Source organism: Macadamia integrifolia, chromosome 9 (assembly GCF_013358625.1).
Source record: "Macadamia integrifolia cultivar HAES 741 chromosome 9, SCU_Mint_v3, whole genome shotgun sequence".
NCBI lineage: Eukaryota > Viridiplantae > Streptophyta > Magnoliopsida > Proteales > Proteaceae > Macadamia > Macadamia integrifolia.
Window position 1 is genome coordinate 33,072,501 of NC_056565.1, and position 20,308 is coordinate 33,092,808.

The 20,308-nt window shown below is 38.2% G+C and overlaps 1 protein-coding gene across 1 annotated transcript in view; it reads right to left on the reverse strand.

Moving 5' to 3' along the window:
- Positions 1-20,308, reverse strand: part of LOC122089722 (translation initiation factor eIF-2B subunit epsilon-like) — a 45,637-nt gene that overhangs the window by 10,935 nt on the left and 14,394 nt on the right. The window contains exons 6-10 of the mRNA XM_042659419.1: positions 12,833-13,093; positions 12,673-12,749; positions 6,641-6,732; positions 5,421-5,503; positions 3,694-3,765 (exon numbers count right to left, since the gene is read on the reverse strand). Of these exons, the coding sequence (XP_042515353.1) occupies positions 3,694-3,765; positions 5,421-5,503; positions 6,641-6,732; positions 12,673-12,749; positions 12,833-13,093 (585 nt within the window). The remainder of the gene's footprint in view (positions 1-3,693; positions 3,766-5,420; positions 5,504-6,640; positions 6,733-12,672; positions 12,750-12,832; positions 13,094-20,308) is intronic.

The window sequence follows — 20,308 nt, forward strand, 5'->3', positions numbered from 1 at the left end:
AAAAAAACCAAAAACATACTTGTAGAGGGGGTTCCTGGGGGGTACGATTGTTCGCCGGAGTAACCTCACCGCTGCCGGAGCAAGATTGAAGGAGTTCCTGGGGGGGAACGATTGGTCGCCAGGTTCTTCCTTCTCAAAACCCTTAGACTCAAAAGTCCAAAACCTTGGTGAGAATCGTGTTTTGTTTTTTTTTTTTTTGAGTACTTAGTTGTTAGAAGTTGATCCCATGCATCTCAAGTGCATTCAAGACCATACACCTACCAATCAAAAATTGATATTTGAAATCCATCTTAAGTAGTTTTAAAAAGTAGTAAATTCTAAAATGTTCATAAAGCGCCCGCTTTGTGTATAAGGCATCATAAGGCGTCACCTTAGAAGCCTTATAGAACCTTATCTCATGATGCCGTCGCCTTACATAATATCTGTAGTGTGCTACTGCCTTACGGCCTGTGGACCGCATCAACGCCTTACTAGCGCCTTACCAACGCCTTAATAACTATGCTTGGGTTAACTCCTCCCCTTCAAAAAATTATTCCCTCTGGATTGCCTCCCCCTCCTCTGATGCTTCCTGGATCTAGCATAATATTCTTAGCTCCATAAATTCTGCTCTTGGAGCCCTCTCCTATACCACTGGTAATAGCTCCTCCACCTCCTTCTAGACCCTTCGGGTACCCTCCTCTCTTTCTGTCACCCCCAGAATTATCTACTCCTCTGGGCTGACTAGATATGTCTTGGTTGCCTCCATCCTCTCCCCTGGTAGATGGTCTCCTCCCTCCTCCCCCCCTCCCCTTGCTAACTTATGGTCTTCCTTTCCCCAATCCCTCTAGGGTACTGAGGAAGGAAGGATAAGGCTCCACGGGTTTGTTCACCTCTACCTCTACCTCTGCTTGGGATTTCATGCTTTCAAAAGAACCTCTCATTCCTTGGCGCATCACCATTTGGTTTACAGGCCATATCCCTCGTATCAGCTTCAATGTTTGGCGTGCCCTCTCCAACTGCCTCCCTACTCAATCCTCCCTCATCTACTGGCACATTCGGGTTCCCTCCCCTTGTTGTCTATGCTGGAATGGCATTAAAGATGCCGTTCATATTTTTTTTTCTCTTGCCCCTTCTTTGCTACAATCTGGAAGATGTTTCTCAGTTCCTATTGGCCTTCTCATGACTATCCTCCCCTTGTCTAGTGAATGGATTCGGATTGACATGACTTTTGGTGGATCTTCTACTTGCGACACTGTTGGAAAACTTGCTTTTTCCACTGCCATCAATCATATTTGGATGTAGCAAAATCTTCGTAGATGGACTTTCAATTCTCGTTCTTTTGATAAGATTTGGAATGGCATTTACTTTGATGTTACCTCTAAACTTGGCTGTCTTCAGCATCGTCCAGTCCACAATTCCCTAAGGAACATGCTTATTGTTGTCTCCTGGGTCTCCCTTTCTCTATCATCCCCCCCCTCTTAATGTTCCCTTTCTCTTAGTTAGGCCTTCTGCCTCTTGCTGTAATTTTCCCTCATTTTGAGGGCTGGATCCTTTTGGCTACCCCTCCCCGCCCTCCTTTGTATATTCTTTCTCTTGGTAATGAACTTATTTATTCATAAAAAAAATATTAAAAAAAAAAAAAGATTTTAAGTACAAGAAATAGACCTAGGTGAATGAAAATACAATTCAAGAATTACAGAATTCTTTTATGTAAGCTTTTATCGAAAAAGCATAACAAAGATGGGAACAGAAATACAAACCTCCAAAGAAGAATATTCAAGGAATCTCATAAGATACAAGCTTACATCAAAACATATATAAAGATGCTACAACTCATAATGAATATTCCAGAATCCATCATTGCCAAGCTTGAGTCCATCTTTGCAGCTTTTCTGTGGAAAGGAAGTGATGCTCCAAATTCCTTCAGCCCATCAGTTGGTCAAGAGCATGTCTCCCAAAATCTGAGGGAGGTCTGGGGTTAAGAAGAATAAAGGATGTCAATCTTGCAGGTACCATAAAGCTTGCTTGGAGAGTTATCTCCAAACAGAAGAGTATATGGGTTGATTGGGTGTACTCAAACCTCCTTAGAAAGGACTCCTTTTGGGCAGTGAAAATGCCTGGGAATGGTTCTTGGGTTTCGAGGAAGATCTTGGATACCCGTCTCTCAATCTCCTCGGCTATATCCACCAAAATTGGTGATGGTGCTTCCACTCTTCTCTGGCTTGATCCCTGGCACCGCAATGAAATCCTCTATCACTCCATTTCGGCTAAAAGCATCTATAGTTCTGGTTTGTCAAAAAGTATGTTATTGTGGCCGATATTATCTCTTCTGGGAGATGGTCTCCCCTAAGTCATGCTACAGCCCAGCTTACCGTCATTTAGAACTCCCTTCCCCCCATCCACGCATCCCAGAAAGGATTCTATCATTTGGCTGCCGGCTGCTTCAAAGCTCTTTTCCACCAGATCTGCTTGGGATTTCGTCAGGACCCGCAACCCAGTCATCCCTTGGCACAGACTCATATGGTTCCCTCACCACATCCCCAGGTAGAGCTTTACGGTCTGAAGAGTCTTCATCAAAGCCTTGCCACGAAAGCCTTCCTCATTCACAGAGGTATCCCTGTAGACCCCATGTATCCTATGTGGCAATGAGCAGGAAGATATTGACCACCTCTTCTTCAATTGCCCTGTCTCCAACGACATCTGGAAATTTGTTCTCTCCAAATGCTGGCCTTCTAACAGAAGAATTCTTCCTCTGCAAAGGGAGTGGATTTGGATGGATACGACTTTTCAAGGTAAATCAATATGTGACCTAGTGGGAAAGCTCGCCTTCTGCGCCACCATAAACCAGATTTGGATGGAAAGAAACCATAGGAAATGGACCTCCAATTCTCACTCTTTGGATAAGATTTGGAGTTCCATCTCTTTTGATGTCAAGGCAAAAGTCTCTCGGATCTCTACCACTTGTACCCCTACCTCTAGAAATTGTCATATTGTAAACTCCTGGGAGCTGCCTAGCTCCATCATCAGGAGTTGTCCTCATCTTTGAGCTTTGTCTACTCTTTTTCTTCCCCCCTCTTTTGATTGGGGTTGCATTTTTTCTCTTTTTCCTCCTGACAATGAATTATTTTATTCACCCAAAAAATAAATATTCCAGAATCTAGAGAATTCAGGTTTAAAACTACAGAATTCAAGTATGGAGATAACAGAAAAGACAACCACCTTCTGTAATCTGCAAGGAAAACCCAGGTTTGCACCAATTTTGAACCAAGGAAATAATAAAGAAGAAAACTAATGAAGAGAACACGTAGAATACCCTGACATATGACAAGAAGTTTAGGGGAGACTTTATTCAATCATTGACCGATAGCAAAACACACATCTATTATTAATCTACCTTCTTTCAACCAGATAATCATGTTTCTGTTATCACTCTTCCACAGGAGCTCATAACTGGGAAGCGGGAACATATTATACAATATGTACGAGCAACCCCTCTATTACAAGTAGGTTCAGGGAACGGAAAGAAAATAAGTATAGAAATAGAAATCACCATAAAATTATTTTTCAGCACATTATAGAAGAAAACTCACACATATCAAGTATATAGTAACCATAAGAAAACTCAACACATATCAAGTATATAGTAATCATTAAGACTTTTGTCAAAGAATTTTTATCTTTAACGTCATCATTTTCAAAAAAAAAAATACATGCCTGTGCAAATAATGGAGAGAACTCTTTCACATATTCCATGCACATCTCTTCAAATTTCATTATTATTTCAATCTGCAGCATTCAAACAAAAGAGTAATCAGAAGACCTTAATATTCCCATTCAAATCTAAAACCCAATACAAACCAGTCACCATAGGTGACATGGTGACAAGGTGAGCCAAGGCGTTGGAGGGTTGCCTAAGCGCTTAGACGAAAAGTCGCCCACCTTAAGGCGAACAAGGCATCCAAGTGCTAATTTTTATTTTCTCTTTTTTTTTCTAACATTATTTAGTATGCTACATATACCTTGTATCATAAAAATTCAACATTAAGCCACATCAAGTCATAAAAAATCAACATTAAGCCACGTCAAATCATAAAAAAAATAATAAATAAATAAATAAAAATCAATATTAAGTCGCATTAACTCATAAAAAATCAACATTTAGAGAAATGCTCTTGTTCTATAATAAGTTCGAGTAGACAAATGATTTTATTTTTACATGAGACATTTTGTATTAGGTATAGCACAAAATCAGATTCTCAACAAGTCTAAGATTACTTAAATTTGAGTTGTAATGACAAAGTAATGCTCTGGTCAAACTTATTTTAAAGTCCACGAATGCTGTTTAAATCACCTGAATGAAAATAATTTTATGAACATCAAAACAAAAAATTATTTTAACGGACTTCTGGTTTTTAACAATGTTTTACCATGGTAAGATTTATATAATTTTAGAATTGAGAAACCCCAAGCATTTGAAAGTTGAAAATCGTGCCTGCAATAAAAAATTCAGTTTTTATTCTTGGACTGGGGGATTTACTTTTTATCCTTTTGGAATTTTGATTTTTAAACTATTTTTATTGGATTCAAATTGGGGACAATCGCTTAGGCCCCAGGAAAACCGCCTAGATGCCTAGGCGGCGGCGACGCCTTGACAACTAGCTCTGTCACTAGGACATAGAGTAAAGATAGTAGCTGGACTCAAGATATCTCTCCTACGAATTATGTCACAGCCTCAAAGGAACAGAAATAAGCCTTCAATATTTAATATTAGCAGGCCTTTAATGCAGATAAAAGACCAATAGAACCACATAGACCTAAATTTTTTTATTAGGTGACACTACAACATCTTTATGGATTCCACATGATTTGAAACCCCATGTCTCCCTAGATAAAGATAAATTAGATCAGACTAATTCCACCCAATTGGAGATACAGCCATACAGGCCACATTTTGGTAGGAGTGAAGTGAAATGAAAATGAGAAAATAAATCATAAGAGAAAACTTTGAAGTATGGTGTTTGGTTGGAAGTAGAGTTGATGCAAAGTGATATGCCAACATGTGGGGTCAGTGGCTCACAACATGAAGAAAGTAGGAGGTGAAAAATTTTCAGCAATATTTTGATTAGAATGTGAAACAAAATTTAATTATCATACCAAGTATGTTGTTGAGTTATTTAAGAAATTATTCTTGGTAATAATTCAAAATTTTCATTGTCTTAGGTTTAGTTACTTCTAAGCACGGTTCGAAAACTCGGCGATATCTCGCTGAAATCTTTGATATTTCAGAAATTTTTTTTGCAAAAACAAAATGGCATATGAAACACAAAAGTACATAATTACAGTCATATTTCAGTCATCTTGGTCATATTTTGGTTATTTCGTTTGAAACAATTTCTGTCACAATTTGGTGATGTAAGAAATGGTACAACAAAGGCACAAACCTCCTCATCTATGCTCTGCAGATAATACGTCAAAAGACAATGCCATTTGGTAATTGCACTTGCAGCATTTTTAAATAATTCACCTGAGAAGTAGATTGAAGGAAAAGTTACATAACAGAAGTTCCGGTTAATGAAGTAGGGAGCTCACATGGATGTACAAATGTGCACTAATAAAGTGGCATAGAGAAAACAAACATTGTTTCTTAAAATTTATCACCCGCTGGAGTCATGTAGAACAGATCACTCACCGTACAATTAGTTTAAACTTATTGAATACCCCAACCATAGAGTCTGTAACATATTACTTTGTGGTGACTTGTTAAAAAATTGAAAATAAAAGCATCAAGTGAAGGGAAGACGAGCTTCAACTCTTTCATATCATCGTAATAATGATAGCTCAGTACAATGTTTAATGAATAAAGGTGGTTCTTCTTCTTAGCTGAAAGTGAAATCAACAACTAAAGAAGTCTCCTGAATGTAACTGAGCACATTATATCCATGGTTAATTTCGCTAAAATTACCTAAATATTTCAGTAAGCAAGAAATCAAAATGAAATGGCTACTGAAATGTATCAGAGAAATTTAACGAATTTTCAAGATTTTCAAAATTCATCAAAAAAAAATTCATGGAAGTATTTCCATTTCGACAGAGGTTGAATGGGGGCCAAATCCAAAATTTTGAACCTTGATCACATCAATGCAAACTCGCCATTGTGGTTTTAGTCTAATGACATAAATCATTCCCAACTGGAAACACCTTTGGTTTAAGTTAATAATACAATAATCATAGTTGTCACAGCATCTAGGCAACCCTAGACGTTGGAGGACAAAAAATAAGACAACACCAAGGTGCCTAGGCGTCGCCTTGAAAACTATGACAATAATTAATGACACAGTTTAAGATGCAGGAAGCTCCTTTTATGATACCATTAAACTTGTGAAAGACCTTATTCCACGGTGAGAACACTAGATGGAAGTTCTAAAACCAGCGATATCATTCATCTGCTTTTAGCATAACTACAACATGTATGCCAAATTAAAATGATAGTGCCATGTTTACCTGCACGAACTCTTTGTTTGTCATTATCAATTTATCTTCATTTCATAAGGTAAAACTGACGAGAGCGATGGCGAACAACAAAAAGTGCTCCACCAAATCAAAACTAATGAAACTAAACTCAACAGACGTAAAAAGAAATAAATACTTTAACAAGACTTACTATTGCTGGCATGAGGAGTTTCTACAGCCAACTTCATCACGGAGTAAAATATTGCCCCCGCACAATGAGTGGATGACAAATTGTATGACAGCCTGAACTCATAAAAATTTGAAATCAATGATAAAAGGCATATACTAGCATTATAAGCAATCACCAAAAAATTGGTAATCTTGGAAAATGTGAAGATAAATTAAAATTTCCCTAAATAAGAATATATTAACACTCATACCAAGAAAAGAAGAAGCTTAAAATAAACTTACTAACCAGTGTGAGAAAAAACAAAACAAAACCCTAAATTAGGAGAACTGTGACATGTATAGCCAAGTGAGTTGATGAGATTAGAGAGATAATGACATGTATGGCATATTTCTTTCATTACAATACATGTTCATCCAAAATAACTGACAAATTATTGGTACCTCTGTTCTGTTTTGACTTGAAGATTAATATCATCCTTATACAATATTTCTAAGGTCTGACGGAATCAACTAAATTTTATTGATTCAACTCATTCTGGAAACATTCCTTCAGGGTTTTGATAGATTATGTTTACTGTGTTCAAACATAACATCCAATTTAAACCTATGAAACAAGAATATTACTTCTCTTTGAAATCTTGTTTATTAGAAGCCACCATGTGTTGAACTTTTGGTCACATCTTGGAAGATTTGCTTAGACATCTTTATACATCAAGTATATTTTGTTTTGCTACTCCTCGTACACTTTTATATATTATTCATGAGAGCCATTGTATTGTATATGATTACTTTTATATTGCTCTCATACCTTTGGACTAAGTCTTCTTTGCAATTGTATTTTCTGATGAGTTGTGCCAAGCAGCGAGGGTTTAGATGAAGACTATGTCTTGGAAGTTCTTATCCTCTCTGATTGAGTTGTTTATAGAACTAGGTGAGATATATATCTAGCTTTTGGGTTTGTTTAAATGATGGGAGGCTTTTCTAAAAATTCTAGAGGGGGCATGATTCCAGATCCAATGTTCAAAGAAAGTACATGCGCAGGTTGAGAATCCATATTACACCCATAAACAATTACAAAGCTTGGATTCAACAAAGGCAACACAAAGATTCAAATCATCAAAGGCCCTCAACTCAATTATTTTGAAGAACATAGCACTTTTTTGGGTAAGTTCTTGCTGGAACCCTTTTTTTTTTTCTTAGAAAAATCCGTAAGTTTTTATTTAGAAAAAAAAAAAAAAAGATTGGGTAAGCACACCAATCTTCATGGCACTCATCACAATGGCAATGGCAATGGCAATAGCAATGACAATAGAAAAAATGTAAGAAACCTCGTCTTTTCGAAAAAACTTCAGTCGAATATACTTGTCTCTCAGTGCGATACTTCTTCAATTTAGTGTTTATGCATAATACATGTTATATATAGCTTTTTTAAACTGTTTTTTTGTATGCATAAGTGTATAAAAAAGTGTTTCCTATCCATTTATGTGTGTATCTTTAGTGTATCTCTGATACGATATGATACAATACCCTTTAATACGTATTTTAATTTTGCCCGACTGATATAGATACTTTAATTCTTGGGGAAGCTTGTATCACGCCGATTGTAAACACGAAAGGGGAGGGTGAGGGACATGGGAAGGAGCAGAGGGATGGGGGAGACATTGGTGCTCAACTGGAGCATAGGGTGGTTCAACCCAGAGCCATAATGGGCCAAGAGAGACTGGCCAAAGGAACCAAGGAGAGTGGAATGGGCCAAAGGGTCAAAAGTGATTAGGCTGGCCTAATGAAGAAGCTGACCCATTATGGTCAATGGGGACAAGAGGTAGAGGGGGTATCAAGGTTCAAGGTATCGGGTTCGACCCTTGGGGAGACCGAAATTTCGGTCAAAACTTGGGAAATTTCAAGGAAACCAGGGAATTTTTCCCGGTTGGGTGGAAACTTTGGTTTCAGCCCCCAAAATGTGTTTTCTTTGCCTGATTTTTTGTGTACGTCCTATTTCAGACATTTTCAACACATTCAGTTTCATGGAAAAAAAACACCTAAAGTCATACTTGTGGGGTGCACCAAAGTTTGGTAATGTACACTGAGTCGTTGACTGAAAGTCTGAAACTACACTACATAAGTACATAATACATAAAGCAAAGGATCCAAAATAAATAATTATATTACATTGTGAATTATCTCTCAACACTCAACACTCAAAAGTCAATTCCAAGTACAATGTCTTGACGGTTTCAGTCCACGAGCTGCATACCATTGCAGATGTTATAGCCGCTACTCTGAATGCGCCACATGAGTCTCATGACATGTTTTGGCCCTAATTGTTTTGGTAGTCCGTCACTGCCCATCTATAAGATGCAACATCAACATTAGCTAGGTATCCCAACCTAGGGAATGGCTCAGCCACAGTGATAGGTAGTGGATGTGGAACACAAGGTTGGATGGATACCCAAAGATACTGTCAACAAAAGATGACCCACCATCTGAACTATCCTCCTGTCCAAATGAAGTAGAAGATCCACTATATTGTCCATACACACCACCATATCCAAATGAACTGGTGCTCTCGAAGGATGACACACAAGGTTTGGGGAAGATGGGATTTACCTTTTTGGTCTCAGCTCCCTTCCTTCGGTAGATTTGCTATGAATGTGCAAGATCCAAGCTTAGAATGAAGATTAGATGGCACAAGGGCAAAATCTGGAGTGTTTTTCCCAAGTTTCTCACTTCATATAGAAGAAAGAGGGAGAGAGTGTCAAAATTTTGAAATAAGAATGCTTGGTTTCCTATTTTAAAAGGTTTTATAAAGGTTGACCCATTGGACATTTCGAGGAAAATTCCCACATTTCGATCGAAAAGAGGGAATTTTGGTCAAAACCAGTGACTTTTAAAAGTCACATGGTATTTTGTATTGGAATTATGGGATACCGTGGAAATGTGGGAAATTTCGACGGTATCTGTGGAAACCTTGAACCATGGGGGGATATGAGTTGAAGTAATAGGGTTAGAAGCAAGGGCTACACCCCACACAAAGCATAAGGGAGAGGAAGAAGAGGGGGGCAAGAGGGCCAAATACTTGATGAGGGGATAACCCCCATACACGCAAGGGCACTCTGTTGCAGAGAGGGAACAGAGGAGGGGCAAGGGGACTACCACAGACTCTGGCACATTGGGAGCAACATCGTCGACACGATGGAGCTAGTAACTTATTTTGTATTAGAGTTAATCCCAAATCAGCTCTAATACCATCATTGCTTACTTTATCCTTCTTAATTTTGCCCAAGTTCAAAAACTTGTTTCGTTTTTCTATTTTGGTCGGTCCAAAACTACCGAATTTCATTGAAACAAAGTATATTTCCATATTTTCTACTTGGCCATTTTGGGAGGCTAATGACCGAAATTCGGACAAAATGAGCAAAATTTTAGCGAAACAATGTCGATTTTGGGTTTCGCCTCCTGTTTCGTTTTGGTCCTTTTAGACATTCCAAAATTTTAGCGAGTTTTTAAACCATGGTTTTGCCACACATCAATCTCAGCATCCTCATCTCTGGTACACTGAGTTTATTTACATGATGTTTCTTCACGACCCAATAGTCTGCACCATACATCATAGCCAGTAGTATGATTGTCTTATAAATTTTCCTTTAAGTAAAGGATTACGCCAATTATACAATACTCCAGAGGCACCTCTTTACTTCATCCATCCTAATTTATTTCTCTAATAAACATCGTCCTCTATATCACCTTCTTTATTTATGATTGAACACAAATACCTAAAATAATTACTTTGCGGAATCTCCCTATCATTTTACCCCCCCAAAAAATAATCTCCCTCTTATCAATTTTTACCACCTTATTATCCATCCTAGTCTAACTAAAGTTACATACCATATACTCTATTTTCGTTCTACTTATCTTTAAACCATTTGATTCCAAAGTTGATCTCCATAACTCCAACTTGGCGTTAATCCTTGTTTTTGTCTCATCTACTAAAACAATACCATTAGCAAAAGGAATACACCAAGAAAAGTCATCATGAATGTCTCTGGTTAATTCAACCATGATAAGCGCAAGAAAATATGGTTATAGTTGATCATTGATGTAACCCATTTGAAATTGAGAATTCAATACCTTGACCCCGCCCCCCAAACGCAGTTCTTACACTAGTCACCAAACTATCATGAGAATTCAATACATTGACCCCCCCAAACGCAGTTCTTACACTAGTCACCAAACTATCATACAACAACAACTTACCTTATCCCAACTAGATGGGGTCAGCTACATGAATCCAACCAAAGGAAGCAAAAGAAAAATAGTTGTAGAAATTGTAAAAACTCACCTAAATGGGATCAGCTACATGGATTCTCCAATCGGATCAATTTGAGGTCATACGTGGGAGAATACCTAAATTATGCAAGTCATTCTTCCCTACTTAAGTCATTTTAGACCTACCCCTTGCTTTTTTAGCTCTTTCAATCTGAATCAGATCACTCCTTATTAGCGCATCCCTAGGCCTTCGTTGAACATAGCCATACAACCTTAAACAACTTTCTCAAAGCTTATCATGAATCGGGCAACTCCCAAATCAACCCTAATACGAACATTCCTTACTTTAGCCTTCCTAATTTTGCCGCACATCCATCTCAGCATCCTAATCTCTACTATACATAGCTTATCGATATGACACTACTTAATAGCCCAACATTCTACCCCGTACGTAGCTGGTCTAATGATTGTCCTATTGAACTTTCTTCAAGCTTGAAAGGAATACGTCGGTCACACAACACACCACCACTTCATCCATGCCACTTTAATCCTTTGCGAAACATCATCCTCTATATCACTTTATTTATTTATGATTGCTCACAAATACTTAAAATGATCACTGTGAGGTACCTATCTCTTCACAATCTTCACCATTTCATTATCCATCGTAGTATGACTAAAGTTACCCACCTTATGCTCCGTCTTTGTTTTACTTAGTTTAAAATCTCTTGATTTCAACGTTTCTCTCCATAGCATTAATCCCACTTTTGTTTCGTCCACAAAACAATATCATCAAGAAAAAGAATACAACACAGAACCTTGTCTTAAATGTTTCTAGTTAAATCATCCATGATAAGCGCAAACAAATAAGTGCTTAAAGCATATCCTTGATGTAGTCCAATTGTAACTGGGAACTCACTACTTTGCCCTCCCACGGGTTCTCACGCTATTCATCGCGTTCTCATACATATTCTTTAATTATATCTACATATTTACTCGAAGCCCTTCTCTTCTCTAGTACATGCTAGATCAGCTCTCTAGGGCTTAAAGCATATCCTTGAAGAGAAGGAATACTTCTATCGGGACCTCATTTGGGCCTGGTGTTTTTCCTACTTCCATCCTCCATACAACATCTTTTACTTCAGACATCCTAATTTTCTATACATATCTATGACATGTGGTGACTTGATGGGTAACACAATCTTCCGTAACACTATTACTAAAAATTTCTACATTTAATGCTTGTGGCCCGTAAAAATATTCTTTCCATCTCTCCTTAATGTCATCATTCCTTATTAGTACTTCACCATATTCAATTTTTAATACATAAAAAATGGTCGAGATCTATTAGTATTTTACCATCTTCATTTAATACATCTAACATGGTCTAGATCTCTATTCTTCTTTTCCCACATTTTTGTTATCTTATAGATCCTACTTTTTAAATTTATAAAGATCTCTACTCTTTTCCTTAATGTCTGTCATTATTCAATCAAGATAATAGTCATTAGATCATTTACTAGTTAGGAACCTGGTGGTCTCAGAATGCAACTTGCAGATCCATAAAATTCTATAAATACATAAACAGGGTACATAGTCACAAACTCAAGCTGAATACAAGAATAGCGTCCACATGGTCAACAGGCAATACACATCATACTTCAAATATTTTCACATCTAGAAGGCATAAGAGCTAATTCAGAAATGTTAATCCTCTCATACATAATAGCCAAGAAATATCATACTGAACCAACTAATAGAGGGTTAAAAAAATGCAGAACTTACCGAAGCGAATTCACTTCTAGGATAACATGATTCTGTTCAACTCCTTCATGAACAGCCCTAAGAAAAGTGGCTTCAACCTGCAAAATTATGAATGTCAAAATTGTGGTTTGGTTGATTACATAAGGAAAGCCTATCAGTATTTTATTCCCACATAAATCACCTCTTTCTCAAAGTAGGCATTATCGTCTTTAGAATCTTCATTATCATCATTTTCAGAAATAGTACCATCAGAATCATGTACTAGCTCCCCCGAAGGTGGAAGAATACTGCCATCTTGAATAGCTAAATCTAGTTCATCTTGAGTAGCATGTGCCAACTCTGAAAGTTTATCAGCAGGAATTGGCGCAATTGAATGCCTCCATTCTTCTTCATGGCCTCCCTCACAAAGTGACCAAATATAACCAGCTCCTGAAATCCCAACCTGAAAAAGAATAGTATACAAGTGTAAGACCAATTGAATGGAAAAAATAAGATTTCCAATCTATTCCTAGCCTACAGAAATAAAAAGATGTAAGTTCGATGGTTTGCAGCCTAAATCCAACAGTTATAATGCAGTTTTTTTGCAGGCTAAAGCCAACAGTTATAATGAAGTTTTACACATTAGATTGCAAAACAGACAAAAATTAAATAAGTATAAACAACATGCATCTTATGGGCCTCCAGAAGGATCAGCCTTGCAATACAATACCCCCTTCCAAAATACAAACCATTTGCTACATCCTATAGGCCTTAAGAAGGAACCCACCAAGGCTCCATACATCTAATAGCACTTCAAAGGCATTAAAGCTTCTCCAGATCATAGTTCAAGATTTTGGTCGAAATCGGAAAATATTTCAGTTTTGATGAAGATTGAAACGTAAAGCTTCTCCAGATCATAGTTCAAGATCTTGGACGAAATCGGAAAATATTTCAGTTTCGATGAAGATTGAAACGAAATAGTATTCGAGCCAGCAAGATTACCAAGTTCTGGTTAAAATTTCAGTTTCGTTTGAAAAAAAAAATTCATTGTTTCAGCAAAACGATACCCACGTTTAATAAATGCAAGGTTTCAATCAAAATTTCAATCACTTCATGAAGTTCAACATTTTCGACCGTGAGGGAAATGACCAGAAAACCCTATAATTCCAGATTTTTGCCAAATCAACTCCAATTCTTCGTGGAACGAGGTGCTGGAGACTACTTCAACGCATCTACAGTGAGAATTAGTTCAATCATGCGGCACCGGATGCCGACCATGGTGCACATGCCCCATCCAGTTCAGGCTACTCGAGAGGCAAGTGCCTCCGGTTCAGACTAGATGCGGAGGATAATAAATTGAGATAAAATGTTATGAGAGTTTCTGGCACACTTAGAAGCCCAAGCTTGGTGGAGAGTAGTGGATATGGTGGTTATGAAGAAAAAATAGAGTGGCACGCACCTTCATTTTCCACAGAGGGCTCCAGTGCCAAGCATGGTGCGTTAACGGAAACCAGTATACCTCTTCTTCATTCCCCACCACGCATGAGGGTCAGCCACAAGGTGGCTTGTCTTTTGTGGATAGCATATTCTCATACCCAGCCCCCAGCAACCATATCAACCGGGTCCGCTAAGCAACTACAGCTGGTCCACATTTGCACCATCTTCTCGACTCGGCAATCTATATTCTACGTTGGGTTGCCTAAAGAACGTTGACAATGACACATACCAGGGTGGTGTTAGACTTCGAGTGTTTCTTCAGGCCTACCATGAAATGGTCATCTTTTGCGATAGTCGGAAGAACAGTTTCATCAGTGACAGTAATCTTCTAGAGGTTTTGAAGCTCCCCGGAACTCTACATGGTACTGACATAGAGTTGGAGGAACAGTTTCGTAGGTGTGTCAACAGTTGTACTTAACACTGGTAAGTGCTCTATTAAATGGTTTTTCTTCATTCCTAATGCATATTTTAGTTGTTTTACTTGAATTTCACGTGTTCTAGATACTAAATTATAAGTAGAATATGCTATATTAGAAAAAGTATACAGCGATGTACACTAGCAATCTAGGGTCTGAAACCAAGCTATCATTTTTGATGTGTTTTTTTAACAATGTAAATGTTTCAAAACGTTTAGAGATGCTTAATTAGGGTTTTCTTGAAGTTTCAGGCCAAAATATGGCCATTTGACTACCGAAATGGTCGAATGAGGAATGCAGCCGAATGGAACTGAAATCTTACAAACTCAAAATTCTTTGGATCTTGAACTATGCTCCAGATTCCGTGATTCTCACTGCATCAGTTTATGATGGTACAACAAAGATTAACAAATAAAATAAAATCTGCCACCCAGACAAGAGACAATAATATTGAGAGGTATCTCTACAATATCCATCTTGCAATAAGATCTGGCTCTGATTCCAGACGAGGAAACTGAGTTTTTATGAAAACAGTGATCCATAAGCAAGTCTACCCACCTTAGCCCCCTAAAAACAACTCATTAAAATATTGAATATACACAGGGTGAATGGCTATTCGGTATTTGCTATGGTACAGCAGGCCCCGAGGCAATACTGAACAATCATACCGCACTGAGAAAATGCCTGCATTCCAATACTGATACCATACTTGGTACAATATTGGTGCCATTTTTTTCCCTTTTATATATGGGTATCGGTATGGTTTTGGTATTCAGTACGGTTTTGGTAATTCGGAATGGTTCGGTGCATACCGAACGGTTTTGTCTTAAATACCAATAGCATACCGTACCGAGAAAAAAAAAAAACACATTTTGTCATAATGAAACCATATCAAATTGACACCCTTATGATAAGGTAAGGTAAGGGTATTCTTGTATTTGTCATTGATTGAAGTTATGTCACTCTAACTAGGGTCAGTGGAGGGGGAAAGCCCCCCCTATGCCACTGCGGCATACTTATTCTTGTTCCAACACTCCCCCTTAAGTTGGTGCATAGATGTCACACATGTCCAACTTGACTAAACTAGGATGAAACAACTTTCCAACCAGCTCTTTAGTGAACACATCAGTTAGTTGAGCACCAGACTTCACAAAAGGAACACAATCAAACCAACATCCAACTTCTCTTTGATGAAGTGTCTGTCAATCTTTACGTGTTTGGTTCGGTCTTGTTGTACTAGATTATGAGCAATACTAATAGCATCCTTGTTATCACAGTAAAGCATCACAGAAAGATGAACATGTATACCAACATCATCCAAAAGTGTCTGTAACCAAAATAACTCACAAATCCCCTATGTCATGGCACGAAATTCTTCTTCAACACTAGATCTATCCACCACATTCTGTGTTTTTCTACGACAAGTGACAAGGTTCCCACCTATAAGGGTACAATAACCAGAGATTGATTTTCTGTCAGGTGAACCAGTCTACTCAGCATCTATATAAGCTTTAACTCGGAAATGATCATGAGAAGATAAAACAAACATTTTCCTTGGAGTTGACATCAAGTATCGCAAGATACGCATAACTGCTTCCATATGAGAGGAATAAGGATCATGCATAAACTGACTATCCAAACTCGCAGCCACAACAATATCAGGTTGTGTATGAGAGAGATATATCAGTTTCCCTACCAATCGTTAGTAGCGGCCTTTGTCAACTAGTTCACCCTTCTTTTCCTTGAGTTGGGTACTAACTTCTATAGGAGTATCAGAAGGATAACAACACAACATACTTATCTCGGACAGTAGATCAAGGATGTACTTCCTTTGAGAGAGAAAGATGTCTTTTGAAGATCCGGAAACTTCAAGAAAGTACCTTAACTTGCCAAGATCCTTTATCACCAATTCCTCTGCCCAAAAAACCCTTGAGATGATCAATTTCAGTACTATCATTTCATATTACCACATGTCATCCACATAGACAATGAGCATAGTAACTTTCTCACCAAACCATTTTATGAACAATGTGGGGTCAGCATTACTCTGCTTATAATCCACAGATGTCGTTGATTTGTGAAATCTTCCAAACCACGCTCTAGGTGACTGCTTCAAACCATAGAGAGCACGCTTCAACTTACTGACTTTGCCTTAAGTTCTTGTACTACAGAAGCCTAGTGGAATATCTATATAAACCTCCTCATCAAGCTCTCCATGGAGGAAAGCATTATTTACATCAAGTTGTTGGAGTTCCCATCCTAGGTTCATAGCACATAAGGGTAACACTCGCACAAAGGTCAACTTGGCAACTAGAGCAAGCATCTCCTGGTAGTAAATTCCGTATGTTTGAGTGAACCCTTCAGCCACAATCCTTGCCCTATATCTGTCCACAGAACTGCGATCCTCTGTTTTACCACAAACACCCACTTATAACCAACAGGTCTCTTCCCAAGTGGAAGAGCCACAAGTTCCCATGTAGCATTCTTTTTTAAGGCATCCATTTCTTCCTCCATTACGGCCTTCCATTTTTTATTTACAATAGCTTCCTGCCAATTTTTGGCAACACAAGTAGAAGAAAGGAAAGACACAAAAGCACGAAAGGAGGGAGAAGGGGAATCATATGAAACAACATGAGATATAGGGTGTTGAGCATAGATCCTAGTGCCTTTTCTAAGGGCAATAGGTTGTTTAGAAGGAGAAATTATACCTGATGTATGAGGCTCAGTCCGTTCTGGGATGTGTGTAAGTGCTGCAATAGTGGTGATGGTCTAAAGTAGCTTATTTTTGGTATGTCCCCTACTATAAACTTGAAGAATGGAGTCCTCAATTTGTCACTGGAATGGTTCTCTAGAATGGAGTCCTCCCCCTGAGTTGGAACAATAAGGGCATGAGTCTCTATCATAGGCTCTGTCCCCTCACTGTCGTGTGGAGAATGAGGATCCTGAGTGGAAGATGATGGGTACATTGGTGAAGCAAGCAAATTCAAAGTCATCTCTTCTTCACTAGTAATACCAGACTCCTCCTGAACGATGAGTAGTAACCTACAGATTCATGAAACAAAACATCCATTGTTACCATAGTACGTCAGGTAAGAGGATGGTAACACTTGTATCCTTTTTTAGTAGGAGTATCCTAGAAAGATACACTTAGTACTTCGAGGTTCCAATTTTATCGGTGAATGATGATCCCTAATATAACATGCACACCCAAACGTCTTTGGAGGCACCAGGAAGGATGTAATCCCTTGAAGAACCTCAATAGGAGTTTAAGAGTTGAGGACACGAGTAGGAATGTGATTGATTAGGTAAGTTGCTGTGAGAACAGCATCACTCCAATACTGAAATGGAACCTGTCTAGCAAACATCATGGCTTGAGCAATATCCAGAAAGTGCCTATTTTTGCATTCAGCCACCCCAATTTGTGCAGGAGTGTTGACACAGCTTATCTGATGAAGAATCCTATGATCACAGGTATTTTCGAAACTGACCCTCCATGTACTCTTTTCCATTATCATTATGGAGAATTTTCAGAGTGGCATTGAATTGAGTTTGAATCATGTTATGGAACCACTGAAAACAATTGAACACTTCACTTTTGTGCTTCATCATATAAACCCAAGTAGTTCTAGAGTGACACTCAAGAAAGGGCACAAACCATCTTTTTCCAGAAATAGATGTCCGACAAGACAGACCCCAAACATCAAAGTAAACCAGATGAAAAATAGAAGAGCTTCTTTTATATTATGGTACATACTTGGAACGAGTCTGCTTAGCCAGAGTATAGGCTTAACAAAAAAAAAAAAAAATTCATCCTTAGTACATAGTTTAACAAAATGAGAAAATAAAAGAGATAAGGCCCCAATTGGTGGGTGTCCCAAATGACAGTGCCACTGATTCAGTTCAAAAGAAGCAGAGTGTAGTTGATGAGTAGTAGAAGATACTGCAGCCTTAGGGAGACAACCGTCATCAAGCAAATAAAGACCACCTTGCACTTTACGACATCCAATCGTCTTCACTGTTAACATATCTTGAAAAATGCAATGGGAAGGAAAAAGAAGTTACTTTACAATTTACGTCCCTTGTAAGACTACCTATGGAAAGCAAGTTAATATTAAAATTTGGGATATGTAAAGCTGAAGGCAAAGTGATAGAAGAAGAACATTTAATAGAACTCTTTCCGGAGATAGATGATAGGGTGCCATCTGCCACCCTAACTTTATCTCTTCCTGAGGTGGGTGAATACTGATGAAATAAACTGGAGGAACCAGTCATGTGATCAGTGGCACCAGAGTCAATGATCCAGGGAATGTATCGATGCACAATGGCCACCAAATAAAATACTTGAGAGATCAAAACAGGATCCTGAAGAGACTGAATTGGCAAGATTTGAAGAATTAGAATCCTTGAGCATATGTCTGAAAGCCTAGTCCTATCTTAGTTGAAGGTGGGATGGCCACAGTCTCAGCCTAATGGGTTTTGTTTTTGATTTGACTACAAGAGCGTTTTGCCTTAAAATCAACAGGTTTTCATAGAGCTTTCAACAGTTGACCTTGGTATGGTATGGCTTGCGGCAGTGTTCACATTTAACAATATCCTTGTTGGTACACTAGTTCGATTGGCTCCCTTTGCGGTAGGAGTGGATCTAGTCTGTAAGGCTGATTTTCAGTGGTGGGAGTGAAGCATAGAGTTACGACGACATTCCTCCGTATAAACTAGGGCAAAAGACTATTCCAAAGTAGGGAAGGGAGATTTGCTAAGCACTTGAACACGAATCTGTTCATACTCAACATTCATACCAGCCAAGAAATCAAACACCCTAATTTTGTCCACAAGTTTGGTATAAGCCTTATTGCCTTCAACAGTAGTGGGATGATAATCTGCAAAGTGATCCAGTTCATACCCTAGAGTTCGAATTTCAGCATAATATTGGACAAAGAGAGTTCCTATTGGGTAGTGGTACGAACCTTTTTGAGAAAATCAAACACCCGAGCATCATTCCCTAGTTGCCTATAGGTTTCCTTGGCAACAGCGCAAATCTGAGAAGCAGTATCTAAGAGCAAAAATCCTCTAGAAATAGATTGATGAATAGAATCAATCAAATTAACCATTACGAAAGAGTCATTAGTGACCCATTTATCCTGAGAGGTACCCTCAACAAAGGGCTTCTTTAATTTCTCTATAATGTGTCTAGTGAGACCTCTACCAGCAATGGTGAGATAGGTAGATCTGGACTGGACGAGGTAATTAATTCCCTCTAATTTCATAGAGCAAGCCCTAAAAAACATGTAATCACTGTGACTTTGTCCATTGGATCCAGAGGTTACAGTAGTTACTTCAAACATGATTGAACTAGTAAAAATCGACAATAAGTGAGAGAAATACCAGATTTTCAAAACCAGTCGTAAAAAAGGTCTATACTTGGATCGAATTTCCCAGTAAGGGTAGTGAGGTACTACTCCAAATTATATCTGATTCTAATGAAGAACTGTTGAGATAGGAATTGGGAAAAAACCTTAAGTATCCAAGAAGAGGGGAGATTGCTAAAAAAAAATCAGTAGATAGGGCCACAATTCTGAGGAGGGAATCCCAAAAATCGATTTTGTCAGGGTTTTGGAGAAAAAAAAAACCTGATTTAGCAAAAATCAATTAGGTTTGATATTCAATCTTGCAAGTAATGACGAGTGCTGAACTTTGGAATAGTGTTAGGTCTAATTTCCTATTACTTTGGCTGGATTATTCGTCATTGCATATTTCCAATATAGACG